The following is a 15267-nucleotide window of genomic DNA, read 5'->3' on the forward strand; positions in this document are numbered from 1 at the left end:
TTCAGTGCATACGCTAAATATTTGAAGTCATTAAATTGATTTTACACTACGTAAACGTTCTGCTGGGATTCAAAACCCTTAAGATGCTTCAGTACCCATCAGGACAGAAATTGTATTTAAGAGTACTTTGATTTGTCAGTAGAGCAGTTTTTGGACTATAGTCTCTATAATTGTAAGCATAACATTGTAGTTAATGTGGTCATTGCAAACAGCAAGGTGAAAGTCATCGGATAATCTACTTAGAAAGGTTAGATTAGTATTGGGCAGGACACTAGGAGATCTTCCTGTTTTAAATGAATAGTCTCCTCCTTAAATTGTTATGTAATAATCCAGATCTGATTAGTGAGCTTCAGGTAAAGGAACCCTTAGGAGAGAGTGAGCGTAATATGTTAGAATTCACCCTGAAGTTTGAGAAGGAGACATTAAAATTGGATATATCAGTATTACAGCGGAGTAAAGGAAACTACAGAGGCATGAGAGAGAATCTGATCGGAAGGGGACACTAGCAGGAATGACAGAAGCACAGCAATGGCTGGTGTTTCTAGGGAAAATTCAGAAGGTGCAGGAAAGATGCATCCCAAAGATGAAGAAGTATTCTAAAGAGAGGATGAGGCAACCATGGCTGACAAGGGAAGTCAAAGACAACATGAAACCAAAAGAGAGGGCATATAACATAGCAAAAATTAGTAGGAAGGTAGAGAATTGGGAAGCTTTTAAAAACCAACAGAAGGCAACTAAAAAGCCATAAAGAGATAAAAGATGGGATATGAAGGTAAGCCAACCATTATTATAACAGAAAATATAAAAAGTTTTTTCAAGTATTTGGAGGCACTTGATAAAATAGGACAAAGTCACCATGGTTTCCTTGAGGGGAAATCTTGCCTGAATCTGTTGGATTTTTTTGAAGAAATAACAGGCAGGTTTAGACAAAGGAGAGTTGGTAGATATTGCTTATTGGGATTTACAGGCCTTGGACGAGGTGCCGCACATGAGGCCGCACAAAAGAGCCATTGGTATTTCAGGAAAGATACTAGCATGGATAGAAGATTGGCTGACTGGAAGGAGGCGAAGAGTAGGAATGAAAGGGCCTAATCTGGTTGGTTGTTGGTGATTAGTTGTGTGCTGTAGGGGGTTGGTGTTGGGACCAATTCTTTTCACTTTCCACACCAATGATTAGGATGAAGGAATTCATAGCTTTGTGGCCAAGTTTGCAGATGATACAAAGATAGGTGGAAGGGTAGGCTGTGGAAGCAGTGAGTCTGCAGAAGAACAGAGACAAGTTGGGGAATGGGCAAAGGAGTGGCAGATGGAATATAGGGTAGGAAAGTGCATGGTCATGCACTTTGGCAGAACGAATAAAGGCATAAGCTATTTTCTAAATAGAGAAAATCCAAAAATCAGAGGTGCAAAAGGATTTGGGAGTCCTTGTGTAGGACCCCCGAAGGTTAATTTACAGGTTGAGTCAGCAGTAAGGAAGAGCAAATGCAATGTTAGCATTCATTTCAAGAGGACTAGAATACAAAAGCAAGGATGTAATACTGAGGCTTTATAAAGCATTGATCAGGCTGCACTTTAAGTAATGTGAATAATTTTGGGCCCTTTATCTAAGAAAAGATGTGCTGGCATTTGAGAGAGTTCAGAGGAGTTTCACAAGAATGTTCCCAGGTATGAAATGGTTAACATATGAGGAGCGTTTGATGGCTCTGGACCTGTACTTGTTGGAGTCTAGAAGAATGGGGGGGGGGGGGTTCTCATTTAAACCTTTCAAATATTGAAAGGCCTAGATAGAGTGGATGTGGAGAGGATGTTTCCCACAGTGGGGGAGTCTAGGACCAAAGGGCACAGCCTCAGAGTAGAGGGACACCCATTTAGAACAGGGATGAGGAAAAATGTCTTTAGCCAGAGGGTGGTGAATCTGTGGAATTCCTTGCCACAGACAGCTGTGCAGACCAAGTCATTTGATATAATTAAAGCAGAGGTTGATAGCTTCTTGATTAATCAGACTGTCAAAGGTTACAGGGAAAATTCAGGAGAATGGGGTTGAGAAGGATACTAAGTCCAGAGAGATTTGATGGACTGAGGGACCAAATTCTGGTCCTGTATCTTGTGATCTTAGGCAGCCCTTCAGGATTGAGGATGATGCAATATCCACTCTGTAGGTTTTGAGGGTTCTAAGATGTCTAGTAAGCCCAGTGTATGACACAGATAGTTGGTAGCTTGTGATTTGGTGCGCTACTTCCAATGCTTATTTGGGGCCCCTACATGCTTCCTGCACATGGTTTTCAATACCCCGATTGCTCCTTCATCTCTTTTAGTAGTCATGGACGAGTGATTCCCAGGAGTCAATAGGGATGTTGCTTTTATTCAAGGAGGCTTTAAGCACGTTCTGGATCAGAGTGAAAGCAGGCCTGGGGCCCACAGTCTCCATGCAGGCCATCAAGAACTTACCTATACTAATCCAATTTCCAGCATCATCCTTAGCCTTCTATCCCTTGAGATTTCCAGTGTTCATTCAACTACTTTTTAAATGTTATGAAAGTACCTGCCCCCGTCGCTCATTAACACCCTCAAAATGTTTATCAAATGAGCCAGACAGGATCTCTCCTCAATAAACCCATGCGAATGATCCCTGATCAATCTCTGCCACTTCAAGTTCAGTTTAATCCTGTCCCTCAGAATGTTTTTTCCTCCCCAGTGGGTTCCATATTGTTGATGGCAGACTCACCAGCCTGTAATTAACTTGGTCATCCCTGCTACCGTTTTTGAATAAAGTAACACATTTGTTTCCCTTCAATCACTGGGCACCACTTCTGCAAGCAGCAGATAAGTGAGAAATGTTCATTTAGACCAGGGGTTCCCAAACTTTAATATGCCATAAACCAATATCATTAATCAAGGGGTCCGCGGACCCCAGGTTGGGAACCCCTGATTAAGACCTTAACGACATTTTCAGGCAAGGTTTACCCCTTGGTTCTTAATAGACCTACTATTTCTCTGTCTATCCTCTTACCTTAATATACTTAATAAGTGCATTGGCATTTTCCTTAATTTTCCCTGCCTGTGCTATCTTTGTCTCCTCGTCCACTTCCTAACATACCACACAAAATGCTGGAGGAGTTCAGCAGGTGAGGCAGCATCTGTGAAAATGAACGAGCAGTTGATGTTTTGGGCTGGAAAGGAAGGGGTATACACCAGAATAAAAAGAAGGAGGAGAAGCTAGAAGATGATGGGTGAAGCCAGCTGGGTGTGAAAGGTAAAGGGCTGGAGAAGAAGGAATTTGATTGAAAAGGAGAGAGGACCATAGGAGAAAGGGAAGGAGGAGGGGAACCAAGGGGAAATAGACAGTAGGTGCAGGAGTAGGCCATTCGGCCCTTCTAGCCAGCACCGCCATTCACTGTGATCATGGCTGATCATACACAATCAGTACCCTGTTCCTGCCCTCTCCCCATATCCCTTGACCCCTCTATCTATAAGAGCTCTATCTAACTCTCTCTTGAATGCATCCAGAGACTTGGCCTCCACTGCCTTCTGGGGCAGAGCATTCCACATATCCACCACTCTCTGGGTGAAAAAGTTTTTCCGCATCTCTGTTCTAAATGGCCTACCCCTTATTCTTAAACTGTGGCCTCTGGTTCTGGACTCACCCATCAGCGGGAACATGTTCCTGCCTCCAGTGTGTCCAATCCCTTAATAATCTTATATGTTTCAATCAGATCCCCTCTCATCCTTCTAAATTCCAGTGTATACAAGCCCAGTCGCTCCAATCTTTCAACATATGACAGTCCTGCCATTCCGGGAATTAACCTTGTAAACCTACACTGCACTCCCTCAATAGCAAGAATGTCCTTCCTCAAATTTGGAGACCAAAACTGCACACAATACTCCAGGTGGGATCTCACCAGGGCCCTGTACAGCTGCAGAAGGACCTCTTTACTCCTATACTCAATTCCTCTTGTTATAAAAGCCAGCATGCCATTAGCTTTCTTCACTGCCTGCTGTACCTGCATGCTTGCTTTCATTGACTGATGTACAAGAATACCTAGATCTCATTGTACTTCCCCTTTTCCTAACTTGACTCCATTTAGATAGTAATCTGCCTTCCTGTTCTTGCCACCAAAGTGGATAATCTCACATTTATCCACATTAAACTGCACCTGCCATACATTTGCCCACTCACCTCGCCTGTCCAAGTCACCCTGCATTCTCATAACATCCTCCTGACATTTCACACTGCCACCCAGCTTTGTGTCATCAGCAAATTTGCTAATGTTACTTTTAATCCCTTCATCTAAATCATTAATGTATATTGTAAACAGCTGCGGTCCCAGCACCGAACCTTGCGGTACCCCACTGGTCACAGCCTGCCATTCCAAAAGGGACCCGTTAATCACTACTCTTTGTTTCCTGTCAGCCAGCCAATTTTCAATCCATGTCAGTACTCTGCCCCCAATACCATGTGCCCTAATTTTGCCCACTAATCTCCTATGTGGGACTTTATCAAAAGCTTTCTGGAAGTCCAGGTACACTACATCCCCTGGCTCTCCTTTGTCCATTTTCATAGTTACATCCTCAAAAAACTCCAGAAGATTAGTCAAGCATAATTTTCCCTTCATAAATCCAAGCTGACTCGGACTGATCCTTCTACTGCTATCCAAATGTGTCGTAATTTCCTCTTTTATAATTGACCCCAGCATCTTTCCCACCACTGACGTCAAGCTAACCGGTCTATAATTCGCTGTTTCCCTGGTTTCTCTCTCCCATAAGAGCTAGAGTGGGAAATGGTTCTTCCAACCAGAGAGTGGCTTCATCTTGACAGAAAAGGAGGCCATGGACTGACATTAGGGAACAGGAATGGGAACTGGAACTAAAGTGGCTGGCCACCGGGAAATTCTACTTTTGGTAGATGGAGTGGAGGTGCTCGAGGAAGTGGTCCCCCCATTTTAAGTAGGTTTCACCAACGTAGAGGAGGCTGCATCGAGAGCACTGGACACAGTAGGTAACCCGAGTAGATTTGCAGGTGAAATGTTGCTTCACCTGGAAGCACTGTTTGGGGTCCTGAATGGAGGTGAATGGGCAGGTGGAGCAGTTCTCTCACTTGCAGGAATATGTGCCAGGTGGGAGATTAGTGAGGAGGGATGAATGGATTAGGGAATCGTGGAAGGAGTGATCCCTGTGGAAAGAGGAGAGTGGGGGAAGGGGGAATAAAGATGTGTTTGCTGGTAGGTCCCATTCTTTTAGTACTTCCCTGACTTCCTTTTTTAATATTACAGTAGCTACGTTTTTATCCCACTCTACAGTAATGTGCACAAGTCTAAGCCACATATATATCGCTAGGGTGCCTAAGACTTCTGCACAGTACTATCTTTGTCAACGTGGAGTAGAGAGCCAGTTTGTAAATCTGGTGGGAGCAAAGGATGCTGGGAACAATGAGGGTGGAACGCTGTGGGAGGGGTGTGGGACAGGCAGCAGAGAAGTGCCGGGGCAGGGGATAGCAGTGGTGCAGACATACCCAGCCCTGAGACACCAGGCAAGGTTATTTGATTCCAGGCAGTTGGTTTATTGAATATTGCACAATGTCTCTCTGGTGCCTCCCTCTCCCTTCCTCTCCCTTCCCCTTTTCCCCACCATGATACCCCTCTCCCTGCCCCCTTCCCACTCTCAGTCCACGATAGAGACCCATATCAGAATCAAGTTCATCATCACTCACACATGTCATGAATTTCTTTTGCTGTAGCAATACAGGGCAATACATAAAATTATGACGATAATGCAGTTCTGTGTAAAGTCTTAGGCACCCGAGCTATATATATATATATATATGCTTTAAGACTTTTGCACAGTACTGTACATACTAAATGGTATCCAGGATTCCCCGGGCTTGTTGCTCTTTGTCATCTTACTTTTCATCCAAATAAGAATGTGCTGGCCCTGATCTACTTCACTTCTGAATGATTCCCAACGGCTGTCTGTCAGCGTAGCTGCGAGTGGCACAGATCACAGTTCACCTTTTCCTGTTCTTGAATCATCACACTGAATCTTTTCTTCTGCCTACACAGTAATCTCATCCCATAACGTAGCTGGGAATAAAGTGTCTGTTTCAGGGTCTTGCATCAGGCATTCAAGCTGTACAAAAGAATGATTTAAATGTCGCTAAGATGGCAGAGTAGGAACAGTATAACATTTCAACTGAAAGGCAGTGCTTCTGAGAGACTGCTGCTCCTCTGGAATGCCACAAGTGCAGACTGAGGTCGGGAATGAACCTCCTAATTGTAAGGACAAGAGTTAGCATAATTATTACGGCGCCAGCAATCAGGGTTCAATTCCTGGCGCTCTCTGTAAGGAGCTTGTACGTTCTCCTTGTGTCCGCACATGTTTCCACCAGCTTCCCCCCACGCTCCAAAGACGCATGGGTTAGAGTCAGTAAGTTGTGGGCATGCTATGTTGGCACTGGAAGTGTGGCAACATTTGTGGGTTTCCCCTCAGCACTTATTCAGAATGTCGTTGATGCATTTTGTTGTATGTTTTGACGATTAAATGTACATTTAGCAAATAAAGCTGGAGTAGAGCAGACTCGATGGGCGGAATAGTCTAATTCTGCTCCTCTGCCTTATTGTCTTATAGTCTTAATGCAATAGTTGCAACTAACTGCATCAGATTACACTACAGCCGAATACAGCAGCTGATGGGAGAGTCTAGGGCCAGAGGGTTACAGCCTCAGAACACAAGAGCATCCCTTTAGAACAAAGATGAGGAGGAATTTCTTAAGCCACAGGGTGGTGGATCTGTGGAATTCATTGCCACAGATGGCTGTGGAGGTCAAATCTTTGAGTGTATTTAAAGAGGAGGTTGATAGGTTCTTGATTACTCAAGGTGTCAAAGGTTATGGGGAGAAAACTGGAGAATGGGGTTGAGAGGGATAATAAATCAGCCATGTTGGAGCAGACTTGATGGGCTGAATGGCTTATGTGTCTCATGGTCCTCGGTTTTATCTTTAATCATAAAAGCACAGTTGAATCCATTTGTTATTTCCATAAATTATACATATATAAGAAATATCCAGTAGCTATTTAATTTCTTGTAATGTTAGTTTGATAATTAGTGCCAATAACTCTGACATCTATAACACAACTTGAGATCAAACGGTGAAAGGAAAATTGTTAGAAAAGCAAAGAAAAAATCCCTGCCTTGTGGGTCTGAACAAGACAGAAAGATCTAATTGCATTATCCTTCACATCTTTCCAACCAGATGCTCCTGTTTATTTACCAGGTTGCAGGGAATGTGCTGTGTATTGACCCACAGATCAGACAGAATTCACACTTGTACTTCATTTAAAATTTTGCACGGAACTCTTGTTTATTTGCTTGTAAAAAAAAATCTCAACTCAAAAGTAATTTTAGCCTTCGCCAAATGGAGACCTCTTCAATAAAATGGAGGGCCTTACCACTCTGATGCCATGGAGCCCTTTCCATTTCCACTTCTACCAGACAAACTAGTCCGATAATGGCGACTAAAAAGAAAACTGTTCAGAGTTGTCAAGCACAAAATGCTGGAGGGACTCAGCATATTAGGCAGCATCTAGGGAGGAATATAAACAGTCAATGTTTCATGTCGAGACCCTTCACTAGGACCTCATTAATCCCTTCAGGAGTTCCTCCAGTTCTTTGTGTGTTTTGTTCAAGATCTTCACCATCAGCAGAATCTCATGTGCTTATGATTAGAGCTATACTGCCATTTGGATCATTTTTTCATATTTTAGCCATAACTTATTAAGATTTTACTGAACTGATTAATGAGAGAAATGATCATTTTGAGTTGATAGCTGAAGTTTAACAAATGTGAGAGTTTACCCACAAGGAACTCACATACTTTCTTCCAGTATCTATTCTGTCTCCTGAGAGGGACAGCAGTTAAAATTGCTTTCAGAACAAGAAATGAACTTGGCAATGTAGATTGTCCTTATTTGCTGGCTGGCCAGACTGCATCAATTAAGATGGGATCATTGAATGGGTAACTTAAACATCATCAGACAGGGAAATGCCTGTAATCTAACAGCCCACTCATCTACCACCCATTCCTCACCTTGCCTTTCTCCTTACTCCCATCTCTTGGGTGGCAAAAAGATCTACTCAACAATGAATAGTTGGCCTTCTGATTTGCGGTGTTCGCAGAGCTTGGCAATTAGCTTGCGGACTTTTCATCACCAGCCGAGGTGACATCCTCAGTGCGCAGTTGTTGGTGTTTCTCTCTGGGGGTGTTTGCGTTTATAAAGACCCCCCCCCCCCCACACACACACACATTTGCTTGCCTCGGTCCTGATTGGTTACCACTTCAGTTGACCTTTGGCTTGCGTTTGGCTCTTAGGGGTTTGTAGATGGCATCTATTTCTAAATGTTTATTTACGGAGTTATCAGAAGAGAAGAGCTTCTAAAAATTCTCGTGCCTGCTTTGTGTCTGCCTGCGCCAGAACCTCCATGGTGTCCTTCTTGGTCTTCGTGTCCCGAAATCAGCGACAGCGGATCACATTTTCTTTCCCTCCTCTCAAGAACTCCCACAACCTTAACTCTGTCATCCAGGAAGAATGCACAAGAGGAGTGCAGTGGGCCTTTCTCCTGTTCCCAATCTACTGGATCAATCCTAAGAAACTGCAACTGACAGATTAAGGAATTTTAAAAGTGCAAAGAAAGGAAGATTGATGCTGTTTAAATCTTTGCTGATTGTAGACGTCACTTTCTCATTCCCTGTTTGCCGCCTCGATTACAGATTGAAAATCCCCTAAGGATGATGTTTCAGCTTTGTCAGCTTTTTTTTTCTCATTCTCTCTCCCTTTCTTTCTGTATGATTAGGTCATTTAGAAACAATTTGCCCTAACAAATGACTGGGATCATTTTCCCCTGCAACTTTTCAAGTTGACTTCGAGGTAAATATGCAGCACATCGGATAGTGAGCCGAGGCTTTGTTTTAAAACCCTTCATGGTTCACGGTGCAGAGCACTTCACTCGCACAGTGATTATCAGATTGCGCAAGGAGATTGTCTGATGAACAGTGACCGCTCGAAGACCCCAGTTTTAGAGCAAATGATCCGGGCACTGCGCTGATGACCAGCCGGTCCAGATGAAGTAACTCCTGGTCCCTGGTGCATTAAACAAAACACTCAGACTTTCTCGCCATTTGACAATTGCCTCTGACCCATGCTGCACCGGGGTCCTAAATTAGCAGCAGGCATTTTTTAGGCAGAACATAAAAGGATTCATCTGATTAAAACTTTTGATGCCCAGTAATTTTCCCAGCACAATTAGCAGCGCAAGTGGAAATCTGCTGTTTGAACAGCAAAGTAAAATTGGGTATATCAATTCTATCAATAAACCCCTGGGAACGGCTCGCAGACTGTGCTGTGTGTTCTGTTCAGCATGTGTTAACTCTTTGGAGCACTGAGCCTCCCACACCCCACTCCCCCCACCCCCCACCACCATTACCTCCCACTGAAGATCTGCTTTACACCTCAGTGCTGGTCACTGAGATTGAGGTAAGCAACGGAGATGATACTTCCTCAGGATCTCCTATCCGTGAGCGCAAGCAGCAGGCGTCGGCAGGCCATTCACAGCCAGTTAGCCACATGTTCCGCATTGTCAGATGGGTAAAGCAAAACATTTTTAGCTTAGTTGAACTATTGCAGAGCATGGGCACCGCTGTACAATTCAGCGCATTGTATTCGATAAAAGTTTGTTTCTTGTTTCTCCAAATTCCATCGTGATACAAGTAGTCTGAAATTATATTTGTGTTCAGATTCAAGCATTCTACCATAACCAGAAAAAAAATTCTGAGGAAGCAATACTTGTGAAAAAATTTGCTGTCCTTTGTTTAACTGAAGGTTAATGGTAACATGACACAAGGACCAATACCATCTCGTACAAATGATATGACAATTGATTTTTGTCGTTGCTCATCTTTGCTCTACACATGCCCATTTTCCTTAACTTGGGTTATTGGACAATTCTACTTTTAGCTCTTTAAGAGATTGCAAACTGCCATTAATTATTAGACTTTGAATCTACAGTACTGCACAAAAGTCTTAGGCACATATATATAGCTAGTGTGCCTAAGATTTTTGCACAGTACCGTAGTAATTTAATGTATTGTACCGTACACAAAAGTAAAAACAAATTTCATGACATGTGAGTGATGATAAACATGACTCCGATATGGGTCTCTATTGCGTACTGAGGGTGGGAAGGGGGCAGAGAGAGGGGAACCATGGTTGGGAAGAGGAGAAGGAGCAGGAAGCACCAGGGAGACATTCAGTAATGATCAATAAACCAATTGTTTGGAATCAGATGACCTTGCCTGGTGTCTCAGGGCTGGGTGTGTCTGCACCCAAGCCACCTCCCCCCACCACCCTGACACTCCTTCTCTGCCACAAATCCGCACTTGTCATTCCCAACGCCCTTCGTTCCCGCCATATTGACAAAATTCACTCTCTGCTCCAAATTGACAAATTCAGTACTGTGCACAAGTCTTAGACCCCCTAACTATACATATGTGCCTAAGACTTTGCACAATACTGCATATGCTGGCCAATATTCATCCCTCAATCAACACCATAACCAAAAATGATTAGCTTCTCATTCACCTGTTGGCTGTTTCTGTGCAATTTTGCTTAATTAATTACATAGTACTTCTAGCAGGGCAACAGTCTGTGTAAACCAACTGTGTTTAAGCTTTACTCCCCTCCACTTCTGATTGTTGACTTCATCCCATTAGTGTCAAGCCCTGTTATGTGATCCAGTTCCCTCCATTTTCTTCAACTATGCAACAGGGTAGTCATTCAACTTTCGAACAATTCTCTGAGTACAGAGAAAACTTTACTAACTTTACAATTTATTTGAATACTTTAGGGAAATCAATGTTATGTTACATTTATTGCCGTTAAATTTAGACTTCCCATGTGAAAACATCGTACCTACAAGGGTCTCAGCCCAAAACATCGACTATTTATTCATTTCCATGGATGTTGCCTGACCTGCCAAGTTTCTCCAGCATTTTTGTGTGTATTGCTTTGGATTTCCAGCATTTGCAGAATTTCTTGTGTTTATTGTCTACATTTAATTCTCTTGAACCTCTTCATTGTTTTAGAGATCTCTGTTAGGCTGTTCCCTTAGCATTCTCCTTCATAGAGGATCTAAACTAATCTTTTCAAGCTGAAATACCTATGATTTTTCCGAGCCTTATTGGTTCCAATATTTTAATTAAACTGACAAGAGCATGAAAGTTTGAAGAGGTCTGATTAGAATGCACATTTGGTCATCGCACTTATATTGTTTATTTATCCTTCCAGGTGTAAGTACTGTGATAGGTCATTCAGCATCTCCTCTAACCTGCAAAGGCACGTTCGCAACATTCACAACAAAGAAAAGCCATTCAAATGTCATTTGTGCAACCGTTGCTTCGGGCAACAGACCAACCTCGATCGCCACCTCAAGAAACACGAGAACGAGAGCATTCCAGGTATGACGTAGCTCTCTTCTCCGGGTCTGTGCTGGAAGGACAACTCCTGGACACAGCAGCACAGCTGTTATGCTGCTAGACTGGTATTCCAGAGATTTTGCTGGAAGCCACCTCCAGCCAGTTTGCAAAATCAAATTCAGTTCTTTAAATATCCTGAAATGGAAGTGTGATATCACCAAATGTGACCATGATGCTGTCACATTGTTGACAAGGTCTGGTCACCCTTTGTATTATTTCTCTCAATTTTGTCTGGGGACTAATTTTTTTTCACTTTCTCTTTCTCCTCTTTTCCCCAACCCCTATGAATCACAATGATACATTTTAATACAAGTTCTTCTTCTTCTTGGACCCTTAGCATAGGCCATCGAATATCTCTGAAATGGAGTTCATCAACACTTCTGAAACCCATTACATCTAATGTATAGGGGGTTGGGCTATACATCTTCAACCCATTTCCAGGGTTGGACTTTGACAAGCTATTATTATTTCCCTGGTGATCATTTATTTATTTAATTTAATTGGCCGTTCGAGCATGGGACAAATTACAATTAACCTACCAATCAGTATGACTTTGGACTGTGGGAGGAAATTGTTGCAAAGGCAGCGATGGGAATTGAACCCGGGTCGCCTATACTGTAAAGCGTTGTGCTAACCACTACACTACCAGACCGCCCCCATCGTGTTCAGGAATGTTTTGCTCATTTAATTATTGTGGTGAAAATTGCTTTTGTAAATCAGATTACATTCCATTTTTTTTCAGCATTATTGAACTGTGCCCAGTGAAATGGTCTTCCCAGACAGGACAACCAACAGAGGAGTGCAAAATCTTTCCAAGTCTTTATGCTTCTAGTTCATTAAACATGCAGTACACAAAAGCTGCAGGCAAATTTTAAAAAGAATGAACAGTTGCTCCCTTCAACCCTGGGGTTCCTAACCTTTTTTATGTCATGGACCCCTACCATTAACCAAGGGGTCCGTGAACCCCAGGTTGGGAAGTGAAACTCTACCCTTCAATCTCCACCCGTCACCCCTGATCTAACCTGTCCCATACTACTGTCCATTCTTTATCATAAAATTGAGAGTTTCTTTAGTCTCCTGACTCATGTGCTATTTTTAAAAAGAAAACAAGTCAGAAAAAACAGATCAATTAGGAAAAAAATTACTGGAAAATCTCCAATTTCTCTCTCCATAGCCAAGTGAAACTAGTTCTCGAGATTACCAATCACGACTTGTATTGTTTGGCATCTATCTGTTGTATGACTTAATCTCTGCCCCATCATTACTTTTGATGATAAACAGTGAAGCAAGACTCACCACTAATTCTTTGTATCCAACTTTTGTATACTTGCCACACGTCCAGAGCTGATAGGAATTGTGGAGACACAGAACACTTGACAAAAAAAAAAACTGCTTGGGATGCTATCTTCTAAATAACAGATGAGAGGTTTAGATTTGTCCATTGTTATTTGTTCTTCCTGCGGACGGGTATCCTCACCCTCTTCTCTTCTGTTGCAGTGAGCCAACATTCTGGGGTCTCTTCCAATCACCTGGGCACCACTGCATCTTCCCCCAACTCCGAGTTGGACAATACGGCACTTTTGGAAGAGAAGGAGGAATCGTACTTCTCTGAAATCCGGAACTTCATTGGGAACAATGACCTCAGCCAAGCATCCAGTTCAGCAGACAAAAGGTAACTGTAATAAACACAGATTTTTGAAATATGAGAAATAAGACAGGAGGCAGTTCTCCACATTCACATCGAAGTCCCAGTGAATCTCTTCACTGTAAAGACTAACATCTTGTTTTTCTTATTTTTCACCGATTACTATTCTTTTCCTAGCTCCCCTCTATTCCCCAGCCTAAAATTACAACTAAATATAGAAGGTAACCATGAAAAAAATAGTTCTGTTGTGTTTTGGAACTGCAAAATGTTAAACTAATTCACAGAAAGACACCCAGAGTCCAAAATACAGGTGTAACTTTGAGTTTTTACTTTAAGCGAAGTGTGAATTATCAAGTGGTAGTATGCTGACATATGCAATTCATGTACTTTTACATATAACTCGTAATTAATTATTTAAAAGAACAAGCATGCTTAATCAAACAATATATATAATATCGGTCTGGGTAATCTCCAACCTGATGGCATGAACATCCATTTCTCAAACTTCCGGTATTGCCCCCTCCTCTCCCTCACCATTCCCCTTTCTTGTTTCCCTCTCTCACCTCATCTCCTTACCTGCCCATCACCTCCCTCTGGGGCTCCTCCCCCTTGCTTTCTTCCATGATCTTTTGTCCTCTCCTATCAGATTCCCCCTCTCCACAGCCCTTTATCTTTTTCACCAATGAACTTCCAGTGCTTCACTTCGCCCCTCCCCCTCTCCCAGTTTCGCCTATCACCTGCCACCTTGTACTCCCCTGCCCTTCTCCAACTTCTCCCCTTCCTTTCTGGTCCCAATGAAGGGTCCCAGCCCAAAACATCAACTGTTTACTCTTTTCTGTAGATGCCGCCTGACCTGCAGAGTTCCTCCGGTATTTTGTGCGCATTACCTCCTCCTGCTCTTGTGAGGTCATCGCGTTCCGCTTTAATGCCGTCAGTAGCACCAGCTACATTTCGCAGCTCTCATTAATAATCAAGGAGCAGAGGAAGAACGGTCCTGTTCAGAATGCATGCTAACACTTTCCAAACGGTAGTTAAAATCATAAAAAAAAGTTAACAGGATGATTTCTCATCAAATATTTACACATCTTCCTTTCAATCACAATTATGTTTGCAAAACTTCAGTAGCAGTGCTCACTTTGAATTGGAGGGGAAATAGTTTACCTGGTGTAATGAAGTCGAGCTGTATTTTAACTGCCCATCCCTGCTAAGTTGCAAAGTCTAATTGCTGTGGATAAACAGAACCTGGGTCAGCTATGGCCTTATTCCTGTCACAGAGAGAGGATTACGGGTTGGCATGGACTCCTAAATTGCTGGCAGACAGGTTGTCTTCTCACTTTTTACCCACAAGGCTCTGCAAAATTTACAGCTTTACAGATAGAGGCTGCCAGAATAAAATCCCTTATACACTTGTAGATCTTTAAACTGTATTAAATTCAAACAGCCTTATCCCTGAAGTATGCTCTGTCCGTTCTTTTCTATACGAGCTCTGTACTTTCTTTCTGATGTTCCACTGATGCTGCGACTAAACTGGAGCATGAATGGCATCTGCCTTTATACTTGCTTGTCAATTCATTTGTAAAGTAATCCCTAACCTCTCTTCAAAACATAAGCACTGACATTTGACAGTGAACTACCCTCATGTACATATTCTTCAATAAATAAACAGCCTTTTATTGGAACCAGGTCCTGATACCTAACACGAATTGACAGTATACATCAGTGTGCCCTGCCACCTATTAAACTGACTCACGGAGAAGCAATGCAGACAGAGAAAGAGAGAGTATCAGGAGCCTGACTGTGCATTAGAGTTATTTATTTTGCTTTCTGTCAGGATTTTTGCTGAATTCCAATCCTGCCAGACCTTCATAACAACAACAAATTACTTCATCGCTGAATCAATTACTGTCACTTCCCATAATCTTATCCACAGTACAGCTCACAGATGAACACCTTCCACTGCCTCCTTTTCCTATGCAATATGTTACGAAGCTATTATTTTCCCGCCTTTTACGGTCCCTAAAACAAATGTAGACACAGAGGGAGTTATATAAAAAGGAAGGGGGGAAAATTGGATTTTACAGTGTTACTCACAATCTCTGGA

The 15267-nt window shown here is 42.6% G+C and overlaps 1 protein-coding gene across 11 annotated transcripts in view; it reads left to right on the forward strand.

Annotated features, from left to right (window-relative positions):
• Positions 1–15267, forward strand: part of prdm16 (PR domain containing 16) — a 716934-nt gene that overhangs the window by 674646 nt on the left and 27021 nt on the right. For all 11 annotated transcript variants that reach the window (XM_073032140.1, XM_073032142.1, XM_073032143.1 and 8 more), the window contains 2 exons: positions 11334–11503; positions 13019–13193. In XM_073032140.1, the coding sequence (XP_072888241.1) occupies positions 11334–11503; positions 13019–13193 (345 nt within the window). The remainder of the gene's footprint in view (positions 1–11333; positions 11504–13018; positions 13194–15267) is intronic.

This window comes from Hemitrygon akajei, chromosome 29 (genome assembly GCF_048418815.1).
Source record: "Hemitrygon akajei chromosome 29, sHemAka1.3, whole genome shotgun sequence".
Taxonomy (NCBI): domain Eukaryota; kingdom Metazoa; phylum Chordata; class Chondrichthyes; order Myliobatiformes; family Dasyatidae; genus Hemitrygon; species Hemitrygon akajei.